General features: G+C 40.3%; 2 protein-coding genes across 3 annotated transcripts in view; one reads left to right on the forward strand and one right to left on the reverse strand.

The window, feature by feature from the left end:
• The first annotated feature begins 11,233 nt into the window (after positions 1 to 11,233).
• Positions 11,234 to 22,879, forward strand: part of LOC114661338 (transcription intermediary factor 1-beta-like) — a 114,366-nt gene continuing 102,720 nt past the window's right edge. The window contains exon 1 of one of the 2 annotated variants that reach the window (XM_051933865.1): positions 11,234 to 11,597. In XM_051933865.1, the coding sequence (XP_051789825.1) occupies positions 11,369 to 11,597 (229 nt within the window). In that variant the 5' untranslated portion in view covers positions 11,234 to 11,368. The remainder of the gene's footprint in view (positions 11,598 to 22,879) is intronic. The other variant, XM_051933864.1, reaches the window with a different exon arrangement.
• On the reverse strand, positions 13,986 to 16,272 carry LOC127529646 (uncharacterized). Its single transcript, XM_051933893.1, has 2 exons — positions 15,806 to 16,272; positions 13,986 to 14,276 (listed from the first exon to the last, which is right to left on the reverse strand). The coding sequence occupies exons 1-2, from the start codon at positions 16,170 to 16,172 to the stop codon at positions 14,008 to 14,010; spliced, it is 636 nt and encodes a 211-aa protein (XP_051789853.1). The 5' UTR covers positions 16,173 to 16,272; the 3' UTR covers positions 13,986 to 14,007.

A 22,879-nucleotide genomic window follows, 5' to 3' on the forward strand; every position in this document is an offset into this window, starting at 1 on the left:
GGGCCACAGAGGTGGGACTTCAGGACTCAGACCTGTTGGGCTCCGTGGCCACCACCCGGAGGAGCTGCATGGCTTAACGAGCCTCTGTGGGCTGGAAGGTAGCAACACCCGGAAGTGCAGCCTAATTAGGCCAATTATCACCTGGAGCACTTCCGGGAGGGCTACAAAAAGAGCCTGCAGCCACTACTCAGGGCTAGAATTGGGAGGAGTGTCTCGAGCCACAAGAGACTGTGAATTGGCAGCCACAGCACCCAGCAACTGATCGTTTAGGTTGATTTATGTGTGAGACCCTTGATTTGGATGCTTTTCAGAAAACTGTGTTTTTTGGAAAAAATATTCAGCCCTCAAAGAGTTAAATACCCCCAGATTCTTTGCCCATTCATTTCCCAACCATCCAAAACTGATTATCTTATTACTATTTCCCAACAGTCATCTAGTGTTGCTGATACTGGATGTCTACCTTTGTGTCCCCTCATATTAACTCAGTAAACTAATGCCAATTGCATTTTGCGTAGATACAAAGGTATCTCCTCCATTTCTACTAATATTGCTTATATTGGAGAGGATTTCATAGCACCACTACACTGTGCAGAGTTGCTGTTTTTATAGGCACTCCTGATGATGTAAAGCCAGCTCATTCTTTTGGTGACTCATCCCTGGCTGATGTAACTTGTCCAGTATCACTGCAGTACTACTGATCCAGCACGTTGCCACATCCACCACACAACAGAACAGTTTGGGACCCTGGTTGGCAACCCCCAGGCAGACACTGTTGAAGCAGAATAGGTAGCACGGGCACCCTCAGCCCCAAATATTACGGACATCAAAGCCAGTATTACTGTCAGAGAAAATTACAGGCATTTTATGGAAATACAAACCAGTATTACTGCGAGAGAAAATTAAAGGCACACAATACAGTGACGCATATTACTGCCACATACAAGCCAGTATTACTGTAAGAGAAAATATTACGGACGTACAAGCCGATATTACTGTGACTATATACTAACAACATGCCACCCAAAAGAAAGGACACGTCAAGTAGGACAAAAGACACAGACAATCAAATCCTATATAAGCAACATCTCCTGGAAGAACGGTCAGCTCAGCAAGTAAACATCAACAAAAGAAAGGCTCAAAGACAAAGAAAAATACGAGCAAATAGATCGATTTAAGAAACAGAAAATGAGCTTCAGAAAAACAATAAAAGAGAAAGACTCAGAAGAGCAAATAGATCTATAGAAGAACAGGAAAATGAGAGTAAAAAAATTCTCAAAGAGAAAGACAAAGATGAGCAAAAAGATCTATTGAAGAAGAGGAAAATGAGCGTCAGAAAAATGCCAAAACACACAGAGCTAAGAGAGCAAGTCTTACTGCGGATGAACGAAAATCACTGCGTCAGCAACAAGCTAAAATACAGAGAGGCAGGATAAGAGATCTTCAAACAGCCACACAGAAGAGGATAAATGTAATATTAATTACAGTTACTGTATTGTCATATACGTTTCTATTTTATTTTTATTATTATTTTACTTTAGGATTCTTGCAAAAATATTAAGGTCCCTTGCCATTTAATATAGACTGTTCCTGCTAATGTTTATGCACTGCTGTTCTAGCGCCCGTTATTGTAATGGGCTTAATGTCTAGTTCTTTAAAAAAGCACACGTGTTTATTTGATATTTGGACTAAAGTCTTCACACATTATACACTTCTCGCTGGGAGTATGAAAAGGGATGAGCGTTCCATTCACTGCACCTACAATGCCAATTATAAACCAATTTTAGTGTCATCATCCAGTCCTGCAGAAAACTGTATGTAGCTGCAAGCATGGCATAATAGTGATGTGATCACTCCACAGCCTTATGTAATTATCCATTAGATAGATAGATAGATAGATAGATAGATAGATAGATAGATAGATAGATAGATAGATAGATAGATAGATAGATAGATAGATAGATAGATAGATAGATAGATAGATAGATAGATAGATAGATAGATAGATAGATAGATAGATAGATAGATAGATAGATAGATAGATACTTTATTAATCCCAAGGGGAAATTCACATACTCCAGCAGCACCTTACTGATACAAAAAACAATATTAAATTAAAGATTGATAATAATACAGGTAAAAACAGACAATAACTTTATATAATGTTAACGTTTACCCCCCGGGTGGAATAGAAGAATCGCATAGTTTGGGGGAGGAACGATTTCCTCAGTCTGTCAGTGGAGCAGGACAGTGACAGCAGTCTGTCGCTGAAGCTGCTCCTCTGTCTAGAGATGACACTGTTTAGTGGATGCAGTGGATTTTCCATAATTGATAGGAGCCTGCTGAGTGCCCGTCTCTCTGCCACAGATGTCAAACTGTCCAGCTCCATGCCAACAATAGAGCCTGCCTTCCTCACCAGTTTGTCCAAGCGTGAGGCGTCTTTCTTCTTAATGCTGCCTCCCCAGCACACCACCGCATAGAAGAGGGTGCTCGCCACAACCATCTGATAGAACATCTGCAGCATCTTATTGCAGATGTTGAAGGACGCCAGCCTTCTAAGGAAGTATAACTGACTCTGTCCTTTCTTACACAGAGCATCAGTATTGGCAGTCCAGTCTAATTTATCATCCAGCTGCACTCCCAGGTATTTATAGGTCTGCACCATCTGCACACAGTCACCTCTGATGATCACGGGATCCATGAGGGGTCTGGGCCTCCTAAAATCCACCACCAGCTCCTTGGTTTTGCTGGTGTTCAGGTGTAGGTGGTTTGAGTCGCACCATTTAACAAAGTCATTGATTAGGTCCCTATACTCCTCCTCCTGCCCACTCCTGATGCAGCCCACGATAGCAGTGTCATCAGCAAACTTTTGCATGTGGCAGGACTCCGAGTTGTGTTGGAAGTCCGATGTATATAGGCTGAACAGGATCGGAGAAAGTACAGTCCCTTGTGTGTCCCCTGTGTTGCTGACCACAATGTCAGACGTGTAGTTCCCAAGACGCACATACTGAGGTCTGTCTTTAAGATAGTCCACGATCCATGCCACCAGGTATGAATCTACTCCCATCTCTGTCAGCTTGTCCCTAAGGAGCAGAGGTTGGATTGTATTGAAGGCGCTAGAGAAGTCTAGAAACATAATTCTTACAGCACCACTGCCTCTGTCCAAGTGAGGGAGGGATCGATGTAGCATATAGATGATGGCATCCTCTGCGCCCACCTTCTCCTGATGTGCAAACTGCAGATGGTCAAGGGCGTGTTGAACCTGTGGCCTCAGATGGTGAAGCAGCAGCCTCTCCATGGTCTTCATCACATGTGATGTCAGAGCAACAGGCCGGAAGTCATTCAGCTCACTAGGATGTGATACCTTTGGGACTGGGGTGATGCAAGATGTTTTCCAAAGCCTCGGGACTCTCCCCTGTTCCAGGCTCAGGTTGAAGATGCACTGTAGAGGACCCCCTAGCTCCGATGCACAAACCTTCAGCAGTCGTGGCAATACTCCATCTGGACCCGCTGCTTTGCTGGCACGAAGTCTCCTCAGCTCTCTGCTCACTTGCGCTGTTGTAATTATGGGTGGGGATGTCTCTCCTATGCTGGTATCAGCAGAAGGATGTGTGGAGAGTGCAGTACTCCGAGGTGAGAGTGAGAGTGGGTTAGGGTGGTCAAACCTGTTAAAGAAGTTGTTCATTTGGTTTGCTCTCTTCACGTCTCTCTCGATGGTGGTACCCCGCTTCGAGCTGCAGCCAGTGATGATCTTCATCCCATCCCACACTTCCTTCATGCTGTTATTCTGCAACTTCTGCTCCAGCTTTCTCCTGTACTGCTCCTTCGCCGCCCTGAGCTGGACTCGGAGTTCCTTCTGCACGCGCTTGAGCTCATGCTGATCACCGTCTTTAAAAGCCCTTTTCTTCTGGTTCAAATGGCCCTTGATGTCACTTGTAATCCATGGCTTGTTGTTAGTATAGCAGCGTACAGTTCTTACTGGAACTACAATGTCCATACAGAAGTTGATGTAGTCAGTAGTGCATTCAACAACTTCCTCAATGTTCTCACTATGTGATCCCTGCAGGATATCCCAGTCTGTAGTTCCAAAACATTCTCTCAGAGTATTCTCAGCCTCCGGGGTCCACTTCCTGAATGATCGTGTGGTTGCAGGTAGGACCCTCACTTTTGGTTTGTAGTGAGGCTGAAGCAGAACCAGGTTATGATCTGCTTTCCCAAGCGCAGGCAGTGGGGTGGCGCTGTATGCGTCTTTAACGTTTGCATACAGTAAATCAATAGTCTTATTTCCCCGGTTGTTAAAGTCCACATACTGGGAGAAGGCAGGTAATGTTTTGTCCAGCGTCACATGGTTAAAGTCTCCAGCGATTAGCACAAGCGCCTCAGGGTGCTGCGTTTGTAACTTAGCAACAGCAGAATGGATGATGTCACTCGCTGTCTCCACGTCCGCCCGAGGAGGGATGTACACGATGACAACAATGACGTGTCCAAACTCCCTGGGCAAGTAATAGGGATGCAAACTTACGGCCAACAGTTCGATGTCCCTGCAGCAAGTGGAGATTTTGACGTTAACATGTCCAGAGTTACACCACCGTGTATTAACATAGAGAGCGAGTCCTCCTCCTTTGTGCTTCCCACAGGTACTTACATCTCTGTCCGCTCTAACTGTGCTAAACCCGTTTCGCAAAAACACAACAAACTGCATTCTTTGTAGATTATTAGTATAACATGGAAAAAGTTTCTGCTTTAGGTATGTGTTCAGCATTTCTTGCATTTTCTTTCATCCTACACTTACCCAGTGTCTCTGTAGACACGGAACACACATGAAATATATGTATTCCAAATAACGATATACTGTATTATTTACCCTATACAACTCCAGGCACCCCACACAAAGAAGCCTTGGCTTGAGTTGGGAGACCTTTTTGCCCGAGAGCTGAGCTCCATCAAGGCAGGGGATGGGACAGCAAGCTGCTTGCTGTTTGCACTAACGCATTTACAAAACAAAAGACGCTGATGGAGAGGTGTGAAGGGATTTAAGATGGGCTGGGATTACAAGTTTTTTTGTAGGCTTCAGGAATTCTAGTGTTAAAACAATGGCCTGTTTAGCCCTCTCAAAGTATACAGCGTCCTTGACTGAAGTTTTTAAGCTTAGCAGCAAGATAATGGTAGTTTTCAGCTGCAAAGACAAAAATAATAAAATATGTAGGTGCAGGCTTTTTATGATTTAACCTTTACTATACTAGCGTGCATTAGGATACAATACTTATTTTCATATATGCTTATGATTTTCTTTGAATATACTGTAAGATTTCTGAACTCTTTTAGGACTCCCCCCAATGAGATGACTCGCTGAAGAACATCCCGAAGCAAGATCGCCGCGTCTGTGGAAGACAGTTTATTAGTCTCTGGGGAACCACAGGCTCCCACCACTGCAGCGGCTTGCAGCTAAAGCAGAACCGAGTCGATCACGGTCACGCTATAAGCGCTTGCCGTCGATGGGTGATGCAAGGAACATTATAAATGTAGGGAACAGTATTGCTGTGTCTGTGTATAGAAGAATGGTAGATCCTGCTACAATAAATAGCAATGTTATTCCCATTTCAAGCTGAATAAAGTTGGTTTTGCTAAAGTACTGAGACATAGCCTCGTGTTTTGGGGTGCAAGACAGGGACTCATATGTCACAGTATGTAAATCATCAACTTTAAGAATATACTTTTCTATAACACACAGATCACTCTTGCTCCACATGGCTGTAGTGATGTAACTGAGGCTCCCTCACAGTGCAGGTAATGTGCCTCATGTGCAACTGCTCGTTTGACACAAAGTCAAAGGAATATCCAAAGAGACACAGTGCTGAAGGAGTCCAGTCTTCATCTCAAGTCACTGGATAGCATCTATGTCTCACAACCATATAGCAAAACAGGAAGCACAATGACACTAATCACTTGGACCTTCATCCTTTTACAAAGCTATCAGGAGAACCACATATCCCTTTATAGCAACCTCATGACCCAAACCCATGCTCTCAAAATCTGTCAAATGAGTTCATAGGAAGAGTCACCAGAGACATAAATGTCACTGCTGACATAAATAAACCTCTCAACAAGGTCGACAGTGTCTCCACAGACAGACACACTGCTGAAGGCTGTGCCCAAGATGTCATTAAAGACATGGATCTTGTTTTTTTAATCCAGGACACTCGCAAACCCAGACACTCAGACTCCTTGCTCAGTCACTCGAGAGCCCCGATCATAGCCTCCATCGACTCTGTGGAGATCACAGCATAGGTGGCGAAGTCAAGATCAGTGAATCTTTCTTCACCAACAGATGCCCCACAGCCGCTGGACCCCATTACCCTGCCCAACACCCAGTCCATTCAAGCACTGAACAGAGTAGGAGCAAGAACACATCCCTGATGAACCCCAGAATCAACTGGGAAAAACACAGAGGTTCTGCCTCCACTCTGCACAGGACTCAACACTGATTTCTGAAATATTGAGATAGAGCCATGAATAAAGAATGGTACCAAAACATCCTCTGAAAGCAACTTCTCCCAACTATCCAAGAATAATTTGGTGACGAACAATGCCTTTTCCAGCATGATGGAGCACCATGCCATAAGGCAAAATTGATAACTAAGTGGCTCAGGGACCAAAACATCAAAATTTTGGGTCCATGGCCGGGAAACTCCCCAGACCTTAATCCCATTGAGAACTTGTGCTCAGTCCTCAAGAGGCGGTTGGACAAACAAAAACCCACAAATTCTGACAAACTCCAAACATTGATTAAACAAAAATGGGCTGCCATCAATCAGGATTTGTCCCAGAAGTTGATTGACAATGTTGTGGTGAAAAATTGTCACCAGAAGGATTTTTACCTGAAATGAAGGCTATTAGGTGTCTCGGGATAGGCAAACAGAATCTACAGTTTTATTGCAATAAAATAACCATAATAATAACAAGGACTCAACCCAACAGTTCCAAACCCAAAACTTATATATCATTTCTTATCACTTTGTCCTTGTTCAATTAGCTCATGCTGCACCTGTTTTTACTGTCCATTGTTTCTCTCTAGTTTCTGTTTTGCTTATTTTTGATTGGTCTAAGGCAGGGCAGATGGCTTCCTCTTACCATCTTTGGGCTTTCTTATGTCATTTCCTTTCCTAAGCCTTCCAAACTTTTTTATAATGGTGGCCTGAAGCTTAAGCTGTTCGGTCCCTGTATGATCGGTGCCAGAGCTTGATCCGCATTGCCGGCAGTAAGTCGAACCCATTTCCAGTGAGAGTTGGACTCCGCCAGGGCTGCCCTTTGTCACCGATTCTGTTCATAACTTTTATGGACAGAATTTCTAGGCGCAGCCAGGGCGTTGAGGGGGTCCGGTTTGGTGGGCTCAGGATTGGGTCACTGCTTTTTGCAGATGATTTTGTCCTGTTTGCTTCATCAGGCCGTGATCTTCAGCTCTCTCTGGATCGGTTCGCAGCCGAGTGTGAAGCGGCTGGGATGAGAATCAGCACCTCCAAATCCGAGACCATGGTCCTCAGCCGGAAAAGGGTGGAGTGCCCTCTCAGGGTTGGTAGCGAGATCCTGCCACAAGTGGAGGAGTTCAAGTATCTCGGGGTCTTGTTCACAAGTGAGGGAAGAATGGAGCGTGAGATCGACAGGCGGATCGGTGCGGCATCCGCAGTAATGCGGGCGCTGCATCGGTCTGTCATGGTGAAAAAGGAGCTGAGCCACAAGGCTCAGCTCTCAATTTACCAGTCGATCTATGTTCCTACCCTCACCTATGGTCATGAGCTATGGGTAGTGACCGAAAGAACGAGATCGCGAATACAAGCGGCTGAAAGGAGGAGGCCCCGGGGAAGACCCAGGACACGTTGGAGGGACTATGTCTCTCGACTGGCCTGGGAACGCCTTGGGATTCTCCCGGAAGAGCTAGAAGAAGTGGCCGGGGAGAGGGAAGTCTGGGCATCTCTGCTCAAGCTGCTGCCCCCGCGACCCGACCTCGGATAAGCGGGAGACAATGGATGGATGGATGGATGGATGAAGCTTAAGCTTTGATTTAAAAGAAATATAGCATGTGCCTTTATTTAATCATTTGCTTGGCATGCTTGATTTACATTTAATTTCTGTACTTAGGTTAAATGCTAGTAATACTAGTTTTCTAAACTTATTTATGTTAGAACATATTTTGTCATTTTCCTTGCATTACATCACCTGCTCCTGGCAGCAATGCCTTCTTGCCATCTTTGCTGGTTCAATATTTCAGCTGGCTTCGTACGTGCCTTACTAAAACCATGTTTTCTGGCCTCCATGAGAACAGATGTTCTCATACCTTCTTATCTTGTCCTCGGCTAGTTTCTGTGCGCCAATTTTGTCCTGTTCCTATTTTTGCTTTCTTAATACTGGTAATTTTCCTTCAAGCTTAAAAAATAATGCAATATGACTGATTTTTAGTTAACCATTTACTTGACCTATCTTATTTGCTTAACATTCTAATTTATGCTTAATCTTAATGTTTTAGAAGCTATTAATTACTTTTATGCCCATTTATGCTAATATGCTATTTATGCCTAATATATAAAATTTTCCCTTCTATAACAGCAGGCCAGGAAGAACTGCAGTGGTCTTGAAAAAGAAGGGCCAAAACTGCAAATATTGACTCTGCATAAACTTAATGTAATTGTCCATAAAAGCCTTTAAAACTTACAAAATGCTTGTAATTATACTTCAACATACCATAGAAACATCTGATAAAAAGATCTAAAAACACTGACGCAGTAGACTTTGTGAAAACCAATACTTGTGTAATTCTCAAAACTCTTGGCCATGACTGTACAATCGTACATTGTACACTTGCACAACCTGAGCCACTTTATGAACCATTTCACTATCTGCACTATATGTACATGTATATTGTACTTATACTTTCAAATTATATATTTTTAATTGTTTTTATCATATTATTATTATTACTGTTATTTTATCATTTCATATGAAAATATGTTTATGGAAGATCTGCATATTGAATCTCATTGTACCATACAATAACAATTAAGGAATTCAATTCAATAGAAGAAAGCGCGTATTTACCTATGATGATGACTGGCTTCTAAGTCAATTTAGATTTCCAACCGCTATCTTCTTGGAGCTCTTGATAATCATTTTTAAGATGAAATGCAGTAAAGTATGTATATTACATTATACAGATACATTTTTAACTTCATTTAAATAATGTATACTGTTAATAATTAAATGTGTGGGCATGGTGGCGCAGGGGTAGCGATGAGCTGGCGCCCCGTTTAGGGATTGCTCCTGCCTTGTGCAGTATGCTTGCTGGGACTGGTGCGACCCTGGATGGATAGATGGATGGAATAATTAAAACATGTACTAAGAAGATATTTCTACATTCCTTAAAAGTTTTTAAAAAATCGCCATTCTAAGCTTACAGATGTCTTGACATTTATTAAAGAGCTGATTGTGTGGCGAATGGTTACTTGGAGAAAGAAAAGGAAGGACAGGAATTGGGGATTAGTACGTTTGAAAGAGACAGTACTGCTGCAATAAATTATTTCATTGAGGGCTACGCATGGCACAGCAAGCAACTTGCGAGAGACAGGAATGATCTCTGGACAGGGCACCAGCTCGTCGCTACCACTGTGCCACCGTGCCCCCATGTTTAATACATGCGTTAATTCCTATCATCATGAAAATTATATCAAATATACAGGTACATCTTAGTATTTAAATTGTTCAGAGAGCTGTAATATTATGAATGTAATGTATTCTGTGTCCTGTCAGCGTAAGAGAAAGCTTGTTTAAGAAACCCGTAGTGATTCACACATAAGAGTACATAGAAGAACACATACAATACAAAGCATTTAACATGCTCCTTTAGTTACGATGGCATTTGAAAAACCAGTAAATTAAACTATTTTAAGATGAAGTTTATGGCGTTCTATTTTTTACTGATAAAATAAATGCGATTAAAGTGGAAATTTCAACCATTTTTCCCCACTGTGTCCCTTTTTTTTTCTTTTCTCTGTACCCTAATATGCTTTCATATGACTCTCATACGGTAGGCTACGAATTGCCTTTTCACGGTAATCAGCTTCCTTTTGTTATTTATACCACTGCTTAAACCAACAAATAGTATGTTTCTCCTTGACTCCACTTGGTATTTCTTGAAATTTTTTTCCTGTGCTTTTGCCATTGTATTTTCATAGAAGGCAGAACTTAAGGGGTTATTTATATTTATTTGCATATTCAAGGAGGCGTAATTCTAGGAGGAGTCAGTGGGGGGCAGCAGGCGCGTGTACATGCGTTACTTTTGATAGATAGATAATTAATCCCAAGGGGAAATTCACACTTTCACACTAACCAGGATTTAAGTAGCGGAAGAACGTGGTAGTTTGCGTACGTACAGATTCCTGTATCTGGATTTTTCTGTGCGTACGCACATTCCCGCTTTTGTGCTTACGCCATGTTATAGTGAGTTTTACACACGGCGTTATACATGAGGCCCCAGGTTTCTCTAATTGGATGTCTGCATGACGTTTTTGAAATTGTGTTTCTGTGAACAACCGTGTTATGGAAGCGCATGTGGCCGTGGTAATTGTCACCTGTTGACTAGAACAGTATCAACGCGACGAATTTTTAAGGTTAACTAGGTCATTTAAAGTGAATTGTCCTATGACATTTTAAACAGCCAATTTGCCTACAAAATTGCCCGGTACCCGAGGTTGACAAAATGAGACACCGGAAAGCGGCGGGCGGTGTCCGAGCAGAGTGTTAGGGACATACCATCAACGCCGGGGTGAGGATGGGTGCTAAGTGATATTTCAGAGTGATAGAAGTGGGGCTTATGCACAACGGAAAGTGTGCCAGAGAAACGAAAAACACTGAAAAATGCTTGTGTTCGGGAGTTGAAAAAAATAGCAAAAAAACATTTTTTTTAAAGTAGCCTAAAAGCCTGGACCCACGACAGCCATTGTTCCTGCGGACGACGATCACAAATAGACCAACTGCGTGAGAAAACCGCGGGTCTACCAACACCGCAGCCACAAACAGTACAAGTGCGTTTCCGTTGCTGACCTCCTGCGCGCTTTGCATTACAGTTCATGTGTAATCTTCACGCGCTACCTATAAATAATAAACCAGGATTTTCAACTTCTCTCAGCTGCGGTAACGTCAGAATATTGCGCGTAATGGACTACGGTCCTACTCTGATGACGACACCGGATGCCGTGCTTGCCCCACCCCCATCTACGTGAGTCGCGTTCGTCCCACTTTGTCTGCTCTTGCTTCGGTGGAGGCCTGGCGGTACTTTCCTTTTTCCCCCCCTTTTGGTTAGCTTCTGCCGGGGGCTTCCCAAATGGCCATCGAATTGATTAACTCGGCAAGAAGCTATTTGGACGCAAGCTTTCAGGGGGCGGGCGGCGTATCCTCGTCTTCGTCTCTTTTCCTCGTCGATCCGGAACGGGAGGCGCTGCTGGAGAGTTGTGGCATTTGCAGAACGAAATTGCAGCTCAGTAGGGAGCCAAAGCTGTTGCCGTGCTTGCACTCCCTTTGCAAACAGTGTCTGCCTTCGAACTCCGCTTCGGGTAAGTCCACCATCGCCCAGGGTCCGGGGAATGCTGCTTGTCTTTCGGTACTGTTTAGTGCTCTCATCCCTGTTGCAGTTCTACTTTTGTGTACATTGTTGCACGTTCCGTAGTTCCTTTGATTGCAAATCCCCGCTTTTTAGCTACTGGTGGTCGCATTGTTACATGGCCTGCACTCCGGTTAACCCCTTACCGCTAGTCTGAAGCGTTGTTGCTGTTCTGTATATATACTGTTTATATTGCATGAAACGATGAAAACACAGCATCACTTGTATTACAAGTACAACTTTATAACTAGAATGCGTATACATAACTGCAGATATTCCTTGTGTTTAAAAAGTTAATGCAAGGAATACACATCATAATTGCACGGCGTATATTAATATTAAAAGCGGTAGATTTAAAAAATCGCATGGTAATATGTGGGCTGATTATTAGTACAGTATAAGGTTAGATTGATAGTTGGCTGTTAACAGTGGAAGAAAGCTTTATTGAGGGATGCCCAATCCTGAATGAGCGTTTGAAGTGAGACTTGCAACTTAGTGATGCTTTTCGCAGTGCTAATGATAACTTGTACTGTATATGGCTTAAGGCTTAACCCTATAAGGTCTAGGCCTTTTTTTTTTTTTTTTTTTATATATACTGTTTCTTGGTGTTTTTGTACTGTACGTGTTTATAGCATGAAATTGGAATTTTATGTCAAGTATTACATATCATTTTTCAGAAGAAGCTGTACTTCTCAAAAATAAGTAGCAGAACCATGTTTACATTATAGTTTAGCTAAAAGTTGTAAATAGCCAACAGACAAACGACTTTCACATTTTCAGCTCTTCATTGGGAAAAAGACAACACACTGACAGATCCAACAGTGTTGAGTGAGTAAAATTGCAAAGACATGCTTCAGAATATAATTTTTATATGACTCAAAAATTTCCACTCAAAACATCGTGAACTATACACTGCACATTTATTTCTATTAGAAAAATGTGAAAATTATTTACATGTGCCACTCTTCAAAACTGTCCCTTAAAGTTACACCTTAACATTCCTTACATCAACCAAGAGTTTCCTGGCATGCTGTTCCGACATTTTCTTCTCCCAGATGTAACCTTTGTATTGGGACGAGTGATGGCTGAAATTGCAACAAGTCCATGAGCAGAGAGTGCCCGAGTGGGAAGAATCTGAAGAGACACACCACATAATTGGGCTGTTAAGTTTCACTGGCGCTGTGGCCTTTGCTGTGTTCCTTACCTTTTGTGTTAGGAATGTCAAAGAAGTGTACAGATGTATAATACAGTTACAGTCTTGTAGTGGCTGGTGTAGTACTTAGTAGGTTTATCAGAAAAATCAACCCGTCTTATGTGCATATTGTATTGAATTTCTAGTTTGCAGCATATCATGTGTTTTAATAGCTCACTGACCACCACTCTTCTTTGCATAATGTCCCCTAAATGACACTCATTTATATCGTATTTATAAAAATGCAGATGTATATATGTGCCTAAATACAAACAAAATATTTTAGGTATTTATCTTCAAATAGATCCAAACCTTCCTGAGAATGCAGATGTTCATTTGATGCCAAACTATCTATACAAGTTATTTTCTGCAAGAAAGAAATGAAAATTAAACTTAAAAAATTCAGTCTCTTTTGCCATTTATTTTTCAAAGTCTATGTGCAAAGTTTTTGCAAAAATTAAAAATAAGATGAAATAACATCATTTACAATTTCATTTTCTACACACATAAGAGTCATTTGTTAAAAATTTAAAAATAAAATTAATTCACATTTTATGTCATTTCATTTTCCATTTTGTCTTTTAATTTTCCATGCCTGTCTTGGTGTGTCATTGTCATAATTAAAATGAAATTGCAATACCCACTTTATGTTTGCTTTTTCTTCATGACATGCATAATAACTGCAAAAATTAAAATTCAATATATCCTTCATTTTATTTTCCATTGAATTTGCTGTACATATGTGACAAAATATAAACAAAAACTCGAAATAGATTAATCAATTGCAAAGTCCCCATTTGGAAAGTTTATTTTTCAGCCTGAAAAGTTATGAAGCTGCACAAATTAAAAGCGAAATGCAAGCAGGCATGCAGGGGTGTGGAAATCAACTTTTTTCTACTTGTCCACGGACAAGTAAACTTAGAAAATCCACTTGTCTGCCAGTTAAATTCACTTGCTCATAAACAAATAACAAAAGTGAAAAATAGATTATTTTTTCTGATCTTTTGTTGATACCAAAACTGCCTTCCATTTTAAAACAGAAAAGTTCTTTCAGGGAGTAGTATTTTGCCAGCTTACTCTAGAACATTATATAAAAGATTCCCTTATCATTTTAACTCACTAATAAACAATGCCTTAATTATTTACACTAGTTCTGTTTCACATATTACAGTTACATAACAGAACACTGTCCTGATTCATTTTCTGCCTTGTTCTTCAGCTTTTGTCTTGCAACATCTTCTCCCCCAAGAATCTTTACCATCTCAGACAGCATGGGCTGAATGCTGTTCATTTCTGCTTGAGCTGAACTGCATGGTTCCTGGATTGATGGTCCTGCAGAAGTGGATGCTGATGACTTTTCAGGTTTTTTATGAGTGATGTGCCTGTTGCTAGATGACAGCCAGAATTCCACAGCTGGTAGTGGGTCAAACTCTTCTAAAGGTTTGCCATCAACAACATGCACATCTGGTTTTGAAGGTTTTCCTGAGTCGGGCGGGTTCTTAGAGAACTCTTTACTAAATTCATATTGGAGAATAATCTCTCACAAGAAGCTGTGGAAGGAGAAACTGTAAGAAACAGTGAGATCAGCACACTAACATTCTTCAGGGACTTCCTTCCTCTGCAGAACCGAGGTATAGACAGCAAGTGGATGATACTGCCATTGCATTGATATCTGCACTTTAAGTGCTTGTCATTCAGATGGTGTATGTTTAACTTCCTCATCAGTCAACAAATCACTATAGTGCTGACACAAGTAATTGATTTCATAGTTTCCATAAGTGCTCAGTTCAGACAGAGTGTGTGGCCAGATTCTGAAATCAAACACCCTCATATCTGACACAGGAGGCTTATCAAGGTCAGAGAATCTGGTAAGTATATACTGAACCATACTGAACCATATACTGCATCAACTGTACTAAATTGACTCCTTGTCAAACAGGTTATAAAACTTTGCAAGGTTTTCTCCTGGCTCGTTTGTCATAGTATGCAATCTGGTGTACAAGGTGTCAGTGGCCTCCTCAACTTCAAATATCAGCAAGTCTTTGCTCTGAAAAAGAGTTGAGGTGGCTGTAATAGCAGGAAGTACATCCATCATCAGATATAGATACTTAATAAATTTTACTTGCTTGAGGTCATGTAGGATGGCTTTAGCCTGCCCCAGTTCATCTGCCTTGTTTGATGTGGAAAGTGTCTGTTCCATGTGGGTAACAGTTACATGTAAATCCTGGCTAACAGCTTTCAGTGCTCTGGACTTTGATGATACCCATCTGATGGCTTTTATTTCTGGATGCATAAGCAAGGTTTCGTTCAAAATTGACACAAGATTATGCAGCTCACTTCGTCTCTTTGGTGAAAAAGAATAAAACTTGCAGATGTGCTTAAAATGGTGTCTTCAAACTTTTTCAAATAGCCTACGTCTTTTACAGCATCAAGTACACCTAACTCCAGTTTATGTACCACACAGTGTGTAGCAAGAACTTTGTTACTTACACAATCACTGAGCTTTCAGGCAACACCATTTTTAGCTCCAAGATTAACTGCTGCACCATCAAGATTAATGCACACAAGCTTTGGGTCATTGTCTCCAATGTTTTCAATATCAGTGCCACATTTTGACAAACCATTTTTTATGGCAGCAATAACACCATCTGCTCTGGCATTTTCTAAATTCTCAATGCTAGCCATGGCTGTGTAGGGATCAAACGTTTCTGGATGAACGTACCTCAGTAGTATACCATCTTGGTCTATTACTGATGAGTCGGTGCTTGAGTCACTCATGACTGAAAAGAATCTGACATGTTTCATGTGGCTTGAGACATCATTCAACAAAACAGACGATATTGACTTCACAAACTCAACACAGGTGTCCTTGCCTCGATGGTCACTCCCTAAATTTACACCATTCTTTTCTTGCACAGAACACAGAAATTGAAAGTCAGTAAATGGCCTGTTGTGCTTAGCAACAGCATAAGCAGCATTGAACAGCCTAGCATAACGCTCAACCTCCAAGCGTTCAACTTTAGAAAACGCTTTTTCAATTGAACCAACTTTTTTCTTACTTTTAGACTCATGCTTTGACATACAGGCAATGTGTTTCACAGACAGCTGATGCGACTGTAGTGTGTCTTTTCTGTCGACTTTCTTGCCGGTAAATAATGTGGATGTTTTGTCGGCTATAAGTGGATACTGACGGCAAATTTGGCAAAAAACGGAGTCAGTGTCGTCTGCATTTACCCACGGAAACTCTTTGAGCCATTGCGATTGAAAAGACCGTTTTCGTTTTTTATCATACGCATGGTCCCTTTTCAGCTTTTGTTTTTCTTTTCTTGCCCTCATTGTCAGGTTTTTCAGGGCCTGTTGTGCCAGTTTTAATCAAGAAGCGATCAATTTCTCATCTGCGATGCTACTTGCTTCAGTTTCAGCAACATGCATATAGCGAGAAAAACGTGCTTACCACCTAATGACGTATTTGAATTTCCGCAAGATGGTACATTTCCAAAGAAGTAAATATTACCGATGTTGTCGGGGGAAAAAATAATTGCGTCTGAGTGAAGATTTTTTATAGATATTTCATAACATTTGGAAACCATTAGAATGTTTTCTTCTTTATTTTTAGTAAACTGACAGCGCAAAACCAACTTATTTTATATGAAAAATTCTCTAATCAAAAACTAATTTAAAAAAAAAATCTATAGACAGCTCATCAAAATTGATGTTGTCACGCAGTAAATTTCTTAACTCCTCAATATATCACAACCTACGCGAAATCGCAAATTTCAGGAAAAATTAACTGCCCCACAAGCTTTTGTTATGTGGTGAAAACATTTGCATTGTAAGTAAAATGACCGCATTTTTATGTAGAAACAATGCATTTTATCAGTAATATATAAAAGTTATTGATTATAATGAAAAATCATCCGATTACATCGTAATGTCGGCATGAAAAAAAATGACCGTATCTCCAAGCGTGTAAATAGTAGGGTAAAATACTTATGTAAGACCGTAAAGAGTGCTTCCCCTCTGAAAAATCAGCCGTCATTTTGTAAACAATATTGAAGACCAATTTGAGACATGAAGAACATGCCTAAGTAGACTGTTTCCGCACGAAGTACGTACCCAAATGTTTAAAATTTGAAAGTAGTGGTAAAAATGTGCCCTGCACAGCACGTATAATTCTTTTTTTTCCAGAAAATTGCAGTTGTCCGCGGACAGCTGAAACCAGAAAAACATGCTTGTCCGACGGTCAATTCACCTGTGTCGGACGAGTCGGGTGTTGGATTTCTGCACCCCTGCATTGGTACCTTCTGCTGCTCATTGAATTTTCATTTTCAAGTTCTCAATATGCAAATATATTTTAATTAGCACAAGTCAGTGGATGTGGCAAAGACTTCTTATATGTGACAACACATTTTTGGAAGGTACCGGCAGCTTCTAATAAGAAAGAAAGTGGTGTTCAAGAAATGATGGGAAAGTTACAGGTTTTGGCAGACTGTATAAGTTGAAAATGTTGTGTTACATAAATGCAAAGGGATTTTAGATAAACTTGGAGATGTTAAAACTTTCACCAACACAGAGGTAAATGATGATGTATGGCTGAATTAAGTGAGGTTGTACATTGCCTAAGCTCTGCATCAGTGGACATGGCAACCCATGCTGCACCAGGTCGGCCTTGGCTGAACATTACCATAGAGGTGATAAAGATGTGTCTTCTCCATGGAGTATAAGGCCAAAGAAACAGTGCTCCTCATCAGGCAAAGAAAGCCAGAATTTGGTCTCAGTTAAAGAAGAGTATTTCTTTCTTTTTTTTTTTTTTTTTTTAAATCAAAACAAAAACACAGTAGCCAATTTTCCTGTGGCAACTGGAATGCAAGGTTGCATTCTTTTATAATTTTCATTTCCTTTCATTGCACAAAGTAACTCCCATAAACTATCTAGCTGGAAAAACTGTCAGCGTCATCTTTATGATCAAATAGTGCGTCTTGTTTGGTGGTGAATGCCTTTACAGATTTTTTCAATAATGCTATAAAAGTCGAGCAAAACTAAAAAGATTACAATATGCAACGTGTGGGTGAGCGATGATTCATTTACTCTGTAGCCATTCATTCCATTTCCTGGTGACCTGTCTGCTTTGTAGTAATTCATGCACATTTTCTAATCTTTTAAACATGCTGACTAATCTGAGAAGGAGGCAGAACTATATAAATACTAATTTTTCCTGAAAAATCCAAAAGACTACAGATTACGAGTGTCTCTTAAGCCAGTTAACATTACGTGACTTTTTGTTGTGGGACATGTTCTTCGGTGTATGCAAAGTAAGTTTAGCCTTCAAAAAAGGAATTAAATTTAGAAGTACAAGAGTTGTAATTTTCAAAAAAGAAATATAAGTAAAAACCACTTACAAAATCTCATAGGTTTATACATAGAAACACTGATTTGAAGTCAAAAATAGAAGAATTGGCCTTATCCATAACATGTAAGTGCCAAAAGTTTATTAGATTTCACCCTAGATATGTTATGTAATGTCAGTTTCTGATGGAACTTGGGCTCAGCCCTTTGGAAAAGCATGGAATTTAATTCAGTCTAGTTTGTATAATTTAAAATCCATGCCAGTGTTCTCCGCATGGGGGCATTTGCTTTCTAAAGAGAGACAGGGTTGAGGTATATGAATTTCCTGCTGTCTGGACATAGCTAAACCATTGATTAACCCTCATTTTGAGCCTTTAAGAGAGCCCCAGACTGTTATATATTTCAGCCAGGGTACCAAATTAATTTTTTATGTGCTTTTCACATTTTTGATTATTTTGTTTGTTAATATTGTTACTGGTGTTAATTATTTGCATTGTTCTGTGTTTGTTATTAGCTTTATATGTTGTTTAATTTTCTGTGCGTCTATGCTTGTTCTTTTCTGTTGTATGTGTTTTGTTGGTTGTTCCCCGAATGGTGGGGCCCTCTGTCCATCACCGTCAAGGGGCTGCCCTCAACCCTCTAAAGGCTGAGGAAAACATTTGCTATGGATTAAGTGGAGCATATATACTTGGTGGGGAAGAGGGCAGACCTAATAATGGATTTATAAAGGAATTTGCTCTAATGATGAGAAGTAAGGTTCCACGATATAAGGAAAAACTGTGATGAATGATAAATGTTGTGATGAGGCAGTAATGCTAAATAATGTGATAAATTGTATATTAAGGTGCAGTATCACCAGTTGTACGTGCTGCCAATACAGAAAATAGAAATTGTTAGCTATTAGGGATGCACCGATACCACTTTTTTGGAAAATGAGTACTTGCATTTCAGTACTCGCCGATACCGAGTACTTGCCGATACCGAGTACTTAATAAAAACATGATTTAAATTTACAGGTAACAGCTTTAGTCATATAATTTAACAAAAAAAACAAGAAACTCTCGTCTATCCACTGGGAGGTTAGGCTAATTAGCGACACGGGGCTAACACTGCTTGTCCAAATATCCGTGGTGAAACTAAACGCAGAGGAGGCTTGCAGTAGGCTGTGGATATGTTTTTTCACGGAGTTGTGTAGTTTAGGCAGCTCCGTGTCAGTCATGTAGCGGTGGCTTGGGATATCATATCTGGGCTCCAGAACATAGAGGAGACGCAGGAATCCCACATTTTCTACCTCCGAGAGTGGCTGGTCACTCAATGCAATGTACTCAATAATTGCCTGTGTTATTTTCACAGCACGTGGATTGTCTCAGGACATTTTCTCTCGTCTTGCAAGAGTTTGCTGCAGCGTGGGTTGTGTTGGTTTAGAAGCGTGGGTAAACTCTTTGTACTCGTTGTCGAGTTGGGATTTTAGGTGCTTGATTAAATTACTTGTGTTAAATGCACTACCTTTTGAGCCTCCTCTGGACAATTTCGCTGAGCACAATTTGCAGTTCGCCTTTGTTTTGTCGTCTTCATTCACTTTGAAATAGTTCCACACGGCTGACATGTCTTGCCTCGCCTTCTCCCCGCTCTGAGCTGCAGCCGGGGCCTGGGGGCGGGCACTCGGCGCCTGTGATTAACCCCTTACACGCCGCTCAAACATAGACATATCTCAGACCGTGGTATCGGTCCCCGGTATCGGGGGGACTTTTAACGAGTACGAGTACTTTAGAAAATGTGGTATCGAGGGCCGATACCAGATACCCGTTTCGGTATCGGTGCATCCCTATTAGCTATATATGTTTATTAAAACAAACAAAAAATTACAGTCAATAATTATTAATGCAAAAAGTAAACCGATGCTTTATGCAAAAAGCAATACTGCAAAATATAAAAAAAATCTGTAAATAGTTGTTTCCAGCAGTTAGTGCTGGGCGGTATACTGGTTCATACCGAAAACTGTTTTTTATTTTTTTTATGATTTGGATTTTTCTTATATCACAACACCGGTTTAAATGGCCTAAACGACGTTCAGAACGTGACGCAGCGGGAAACTGTTCCAGTGGGGACCTTTTTCACTGCTACACCGCTAAACACAGAGTTGTTGCACTAGGGCTCTTTTTCACTGCTACACCACCAAATAGTGGGCGGTAGCATAGGAATGCTGCGCGGTGAAAATGGACAGAGAGCCTGGAGATACTTTAGTTTTAAAAGGTCAGATGTGTAAATACTGTTTCTATACTACTGGATAATACTGCAAGCCAAGTTGTACTTGATTTATTTGTTTTCAATACAGTGTAATGTACCTGGGTACTGTGTAATAGTGTGACGAAATGTTGACTTTATTCTCGTAATTTGTCATTAAAGTAGAACATTGTAAACTAAACGTCATCGTAAAATGAATATTTAATTTACTAGATTTTCTCAAACCCCGTCATAAGTTATATAGCACATTAAATGCTTTGTGTTAAGTGATTCTTAAACTGACTACTTCTTGCACTAAGAGGAGGCGCCGGCAACGATCTGTAGTCAAGAATACATTCACTTCATGATCTTCCTTCTCTCTGGGCATTTAGAATGCTAAAATAAATACTTAATATAATTTTCGTGGTGAAATGCATTAAAGCATGCATTAATAATATGGGGGCACGCCGGCGTGCCTGCCTTGCATTTGCATGTTTTTCTGGTGGGTTTACTCGGCGCTTCAGTTTCCTTTCAAAGTCATATAGGATGTGGGGTTTTGTTGTGCTATATTGACCCTGCTAGTGTATGTTTTGCTTGTATTCATCCTTCGATGTGCTGGCGACTCGTTCAGAGATGGGCGCAACTCTGAATGGATGGCATAATTAAACATGTATAACGAAGATATTTTTAAAGTTCTGAACACTCCGTGGGCTAAGTTTATAACTAGTTTTAATTTCACAAAGACGTTTATTGTGTGGTGATTGGTTATGTGGTGAAAGAAAAAGGAAGGTTAAGAACTGGGGTTTTGGTAGCCTACGTCAGATAGAGACAGCATGCATGCAATAAAGATAGCCCGCTCAGAAGAACAGGCATTGAATTCTGTGTTCGTGATCACAAACCCAACATTTACACAATATTTAAGTTAAACCTGTGCGATAGCTATTCATACATCCATTTTTTTGGAGCCTCGTCACACCTGCCATAAAGTTCTCTACACTGAACATACACCTGGGGACCCCTTACTGCGAGGGAGCAGCACTACTGCCTCACTACCGTGCATGTGTAATACCTGCTTTAATGCGTTTCATCATGAAAATGATATCAAGTATTTATCTTAGCATTCTAAATTTTCAGAAAGCAGGAATATCATGCAGTGAATGGATTCTGTATGGTGATCGCTGTCTTCTCTTAGTGCGGAGGAAGTCAGTTTAAGAAGCGTAGTGATTAACCACTGGGTCGGGGAACGTAACACAAAGCATTTAATGTGCTGCATTAATTTATGATGGGGTAAATTAAGTAATTGATTAAACATTGATTTTAGGAAGAAGTTTAGTTTACAACATTCTACTTTAATTATGAAGTAAACTATGAGAATAAAGTGGAAATGTCGACTTTAATCTTGACATAAACGGCGAGAATAAAGTGGAAATGTTGACTTTGTTCTCGACATATAGTTTGTTTTTTTCTTCCCAGTATAGCTTAGCTTGAGGCAAGGTCCATATTAATGCAGTTTGCCTAAATGATGGTTCAGTTGGTAAAGATGTCATCACCAAGTTGCACTTGTTTTATTTTATTTTAATTTGGTGAATACTGTGTAATGCACCTGGGCTTGAAGTCTTGAAGTAATAGTGCAACTATCAGTAATAATACTATTATTTATTTTATTGCTATTATTTATTAGTTTAAATATTATGCAGTTTAATGATGATAAAGTTGTTTAAAAAGTCACTTTAAACGTGTCAGTGGACAGAGATTGTTAACATTAACAGAAAGTGTAGTTGGTTTACAAAAAATATTTACTATTTATTCCTTTTCTAAGACATATTCGGTGCAATACAATTTTTGACAAGCACTTCTGGATATTTTACTAAGTCTAAATGCCTCTTTGTATGGTTGAAAATATGTTGTCAAAATTATAGTTTGTTTTGGCAAAATTTGTTCAATAAAAAGGTTCTATATTTTGACTTCATCTGTCATGCAATGTGATACCTTCTCCATTAGTGCCACCCCCTTGAAAACTATCACTTTATGGGGCAATGCAAAACTGTATTAATAATTGTGTGCACATTAAAATGTTTTTTTTGTACAGTGTACAATACTCTTGACAGTGGAATAGGTTATTCTTAGCCAGTAATTGCAGTGGAAAATGTGGTTAACATGCACTCATGCATGGGGAAAAAAATACCGAAGAATACCGTGAAACCGGGATAATTTAGAAAAATACCGTGATATAGAATTTTGGTCATACCGCCCACCTACCAGCAGTAATGAAAATCTAAGTAAATGTTTGGGTTACATCTCACTTAAGACCTGCAAATCCTCAAGAATATGAAAATGTTCTAGCTGTTAGGTAAGACAAGACATGTTCACAAGTAATGCATGCAAGAGACTTCCCAGAGTGATCTTCAGCCTCTTGCTGTGGTGGGCTGTGACTGTGTGGATCTGCCGAGTGTAGGCTTTATCAACAGTAAAGT

This window comes from Erpetoichthys calabaricus, chromosome 11, assembly GCF_900747795.2.
Source record: "Erpetoichthys calabaricus chromosome 11, fErpCal1.3, whole genome shotgun sequence".
Classification (NCBI taxonomy): domain Eukaryota; kingdom Metazoa; phylum Chordata; class Cladistia; order Polypteriformes; family Polypteridae; genus Erpetoichthys; species Erpetoichthys calabaricus.

Excerpts from the sequence above, each read along its gene's own strand:
- LOC127529646 (XM_051933893.1), bottom strand. The coding sequence starts at position 16,172 with ATGAGGGCAAGAAAAGAAAAACAAAAGCTGAAAAGGGACCATGCGTAT. Across the intron at positions 14,277-15,805 it reads TAGGCTGTTCAATGCTGCTT|CTTTAGAAGAGTTTGACCCA; the intron begins ATGCTGTTGCTA and ends TTGATGGCAAAC.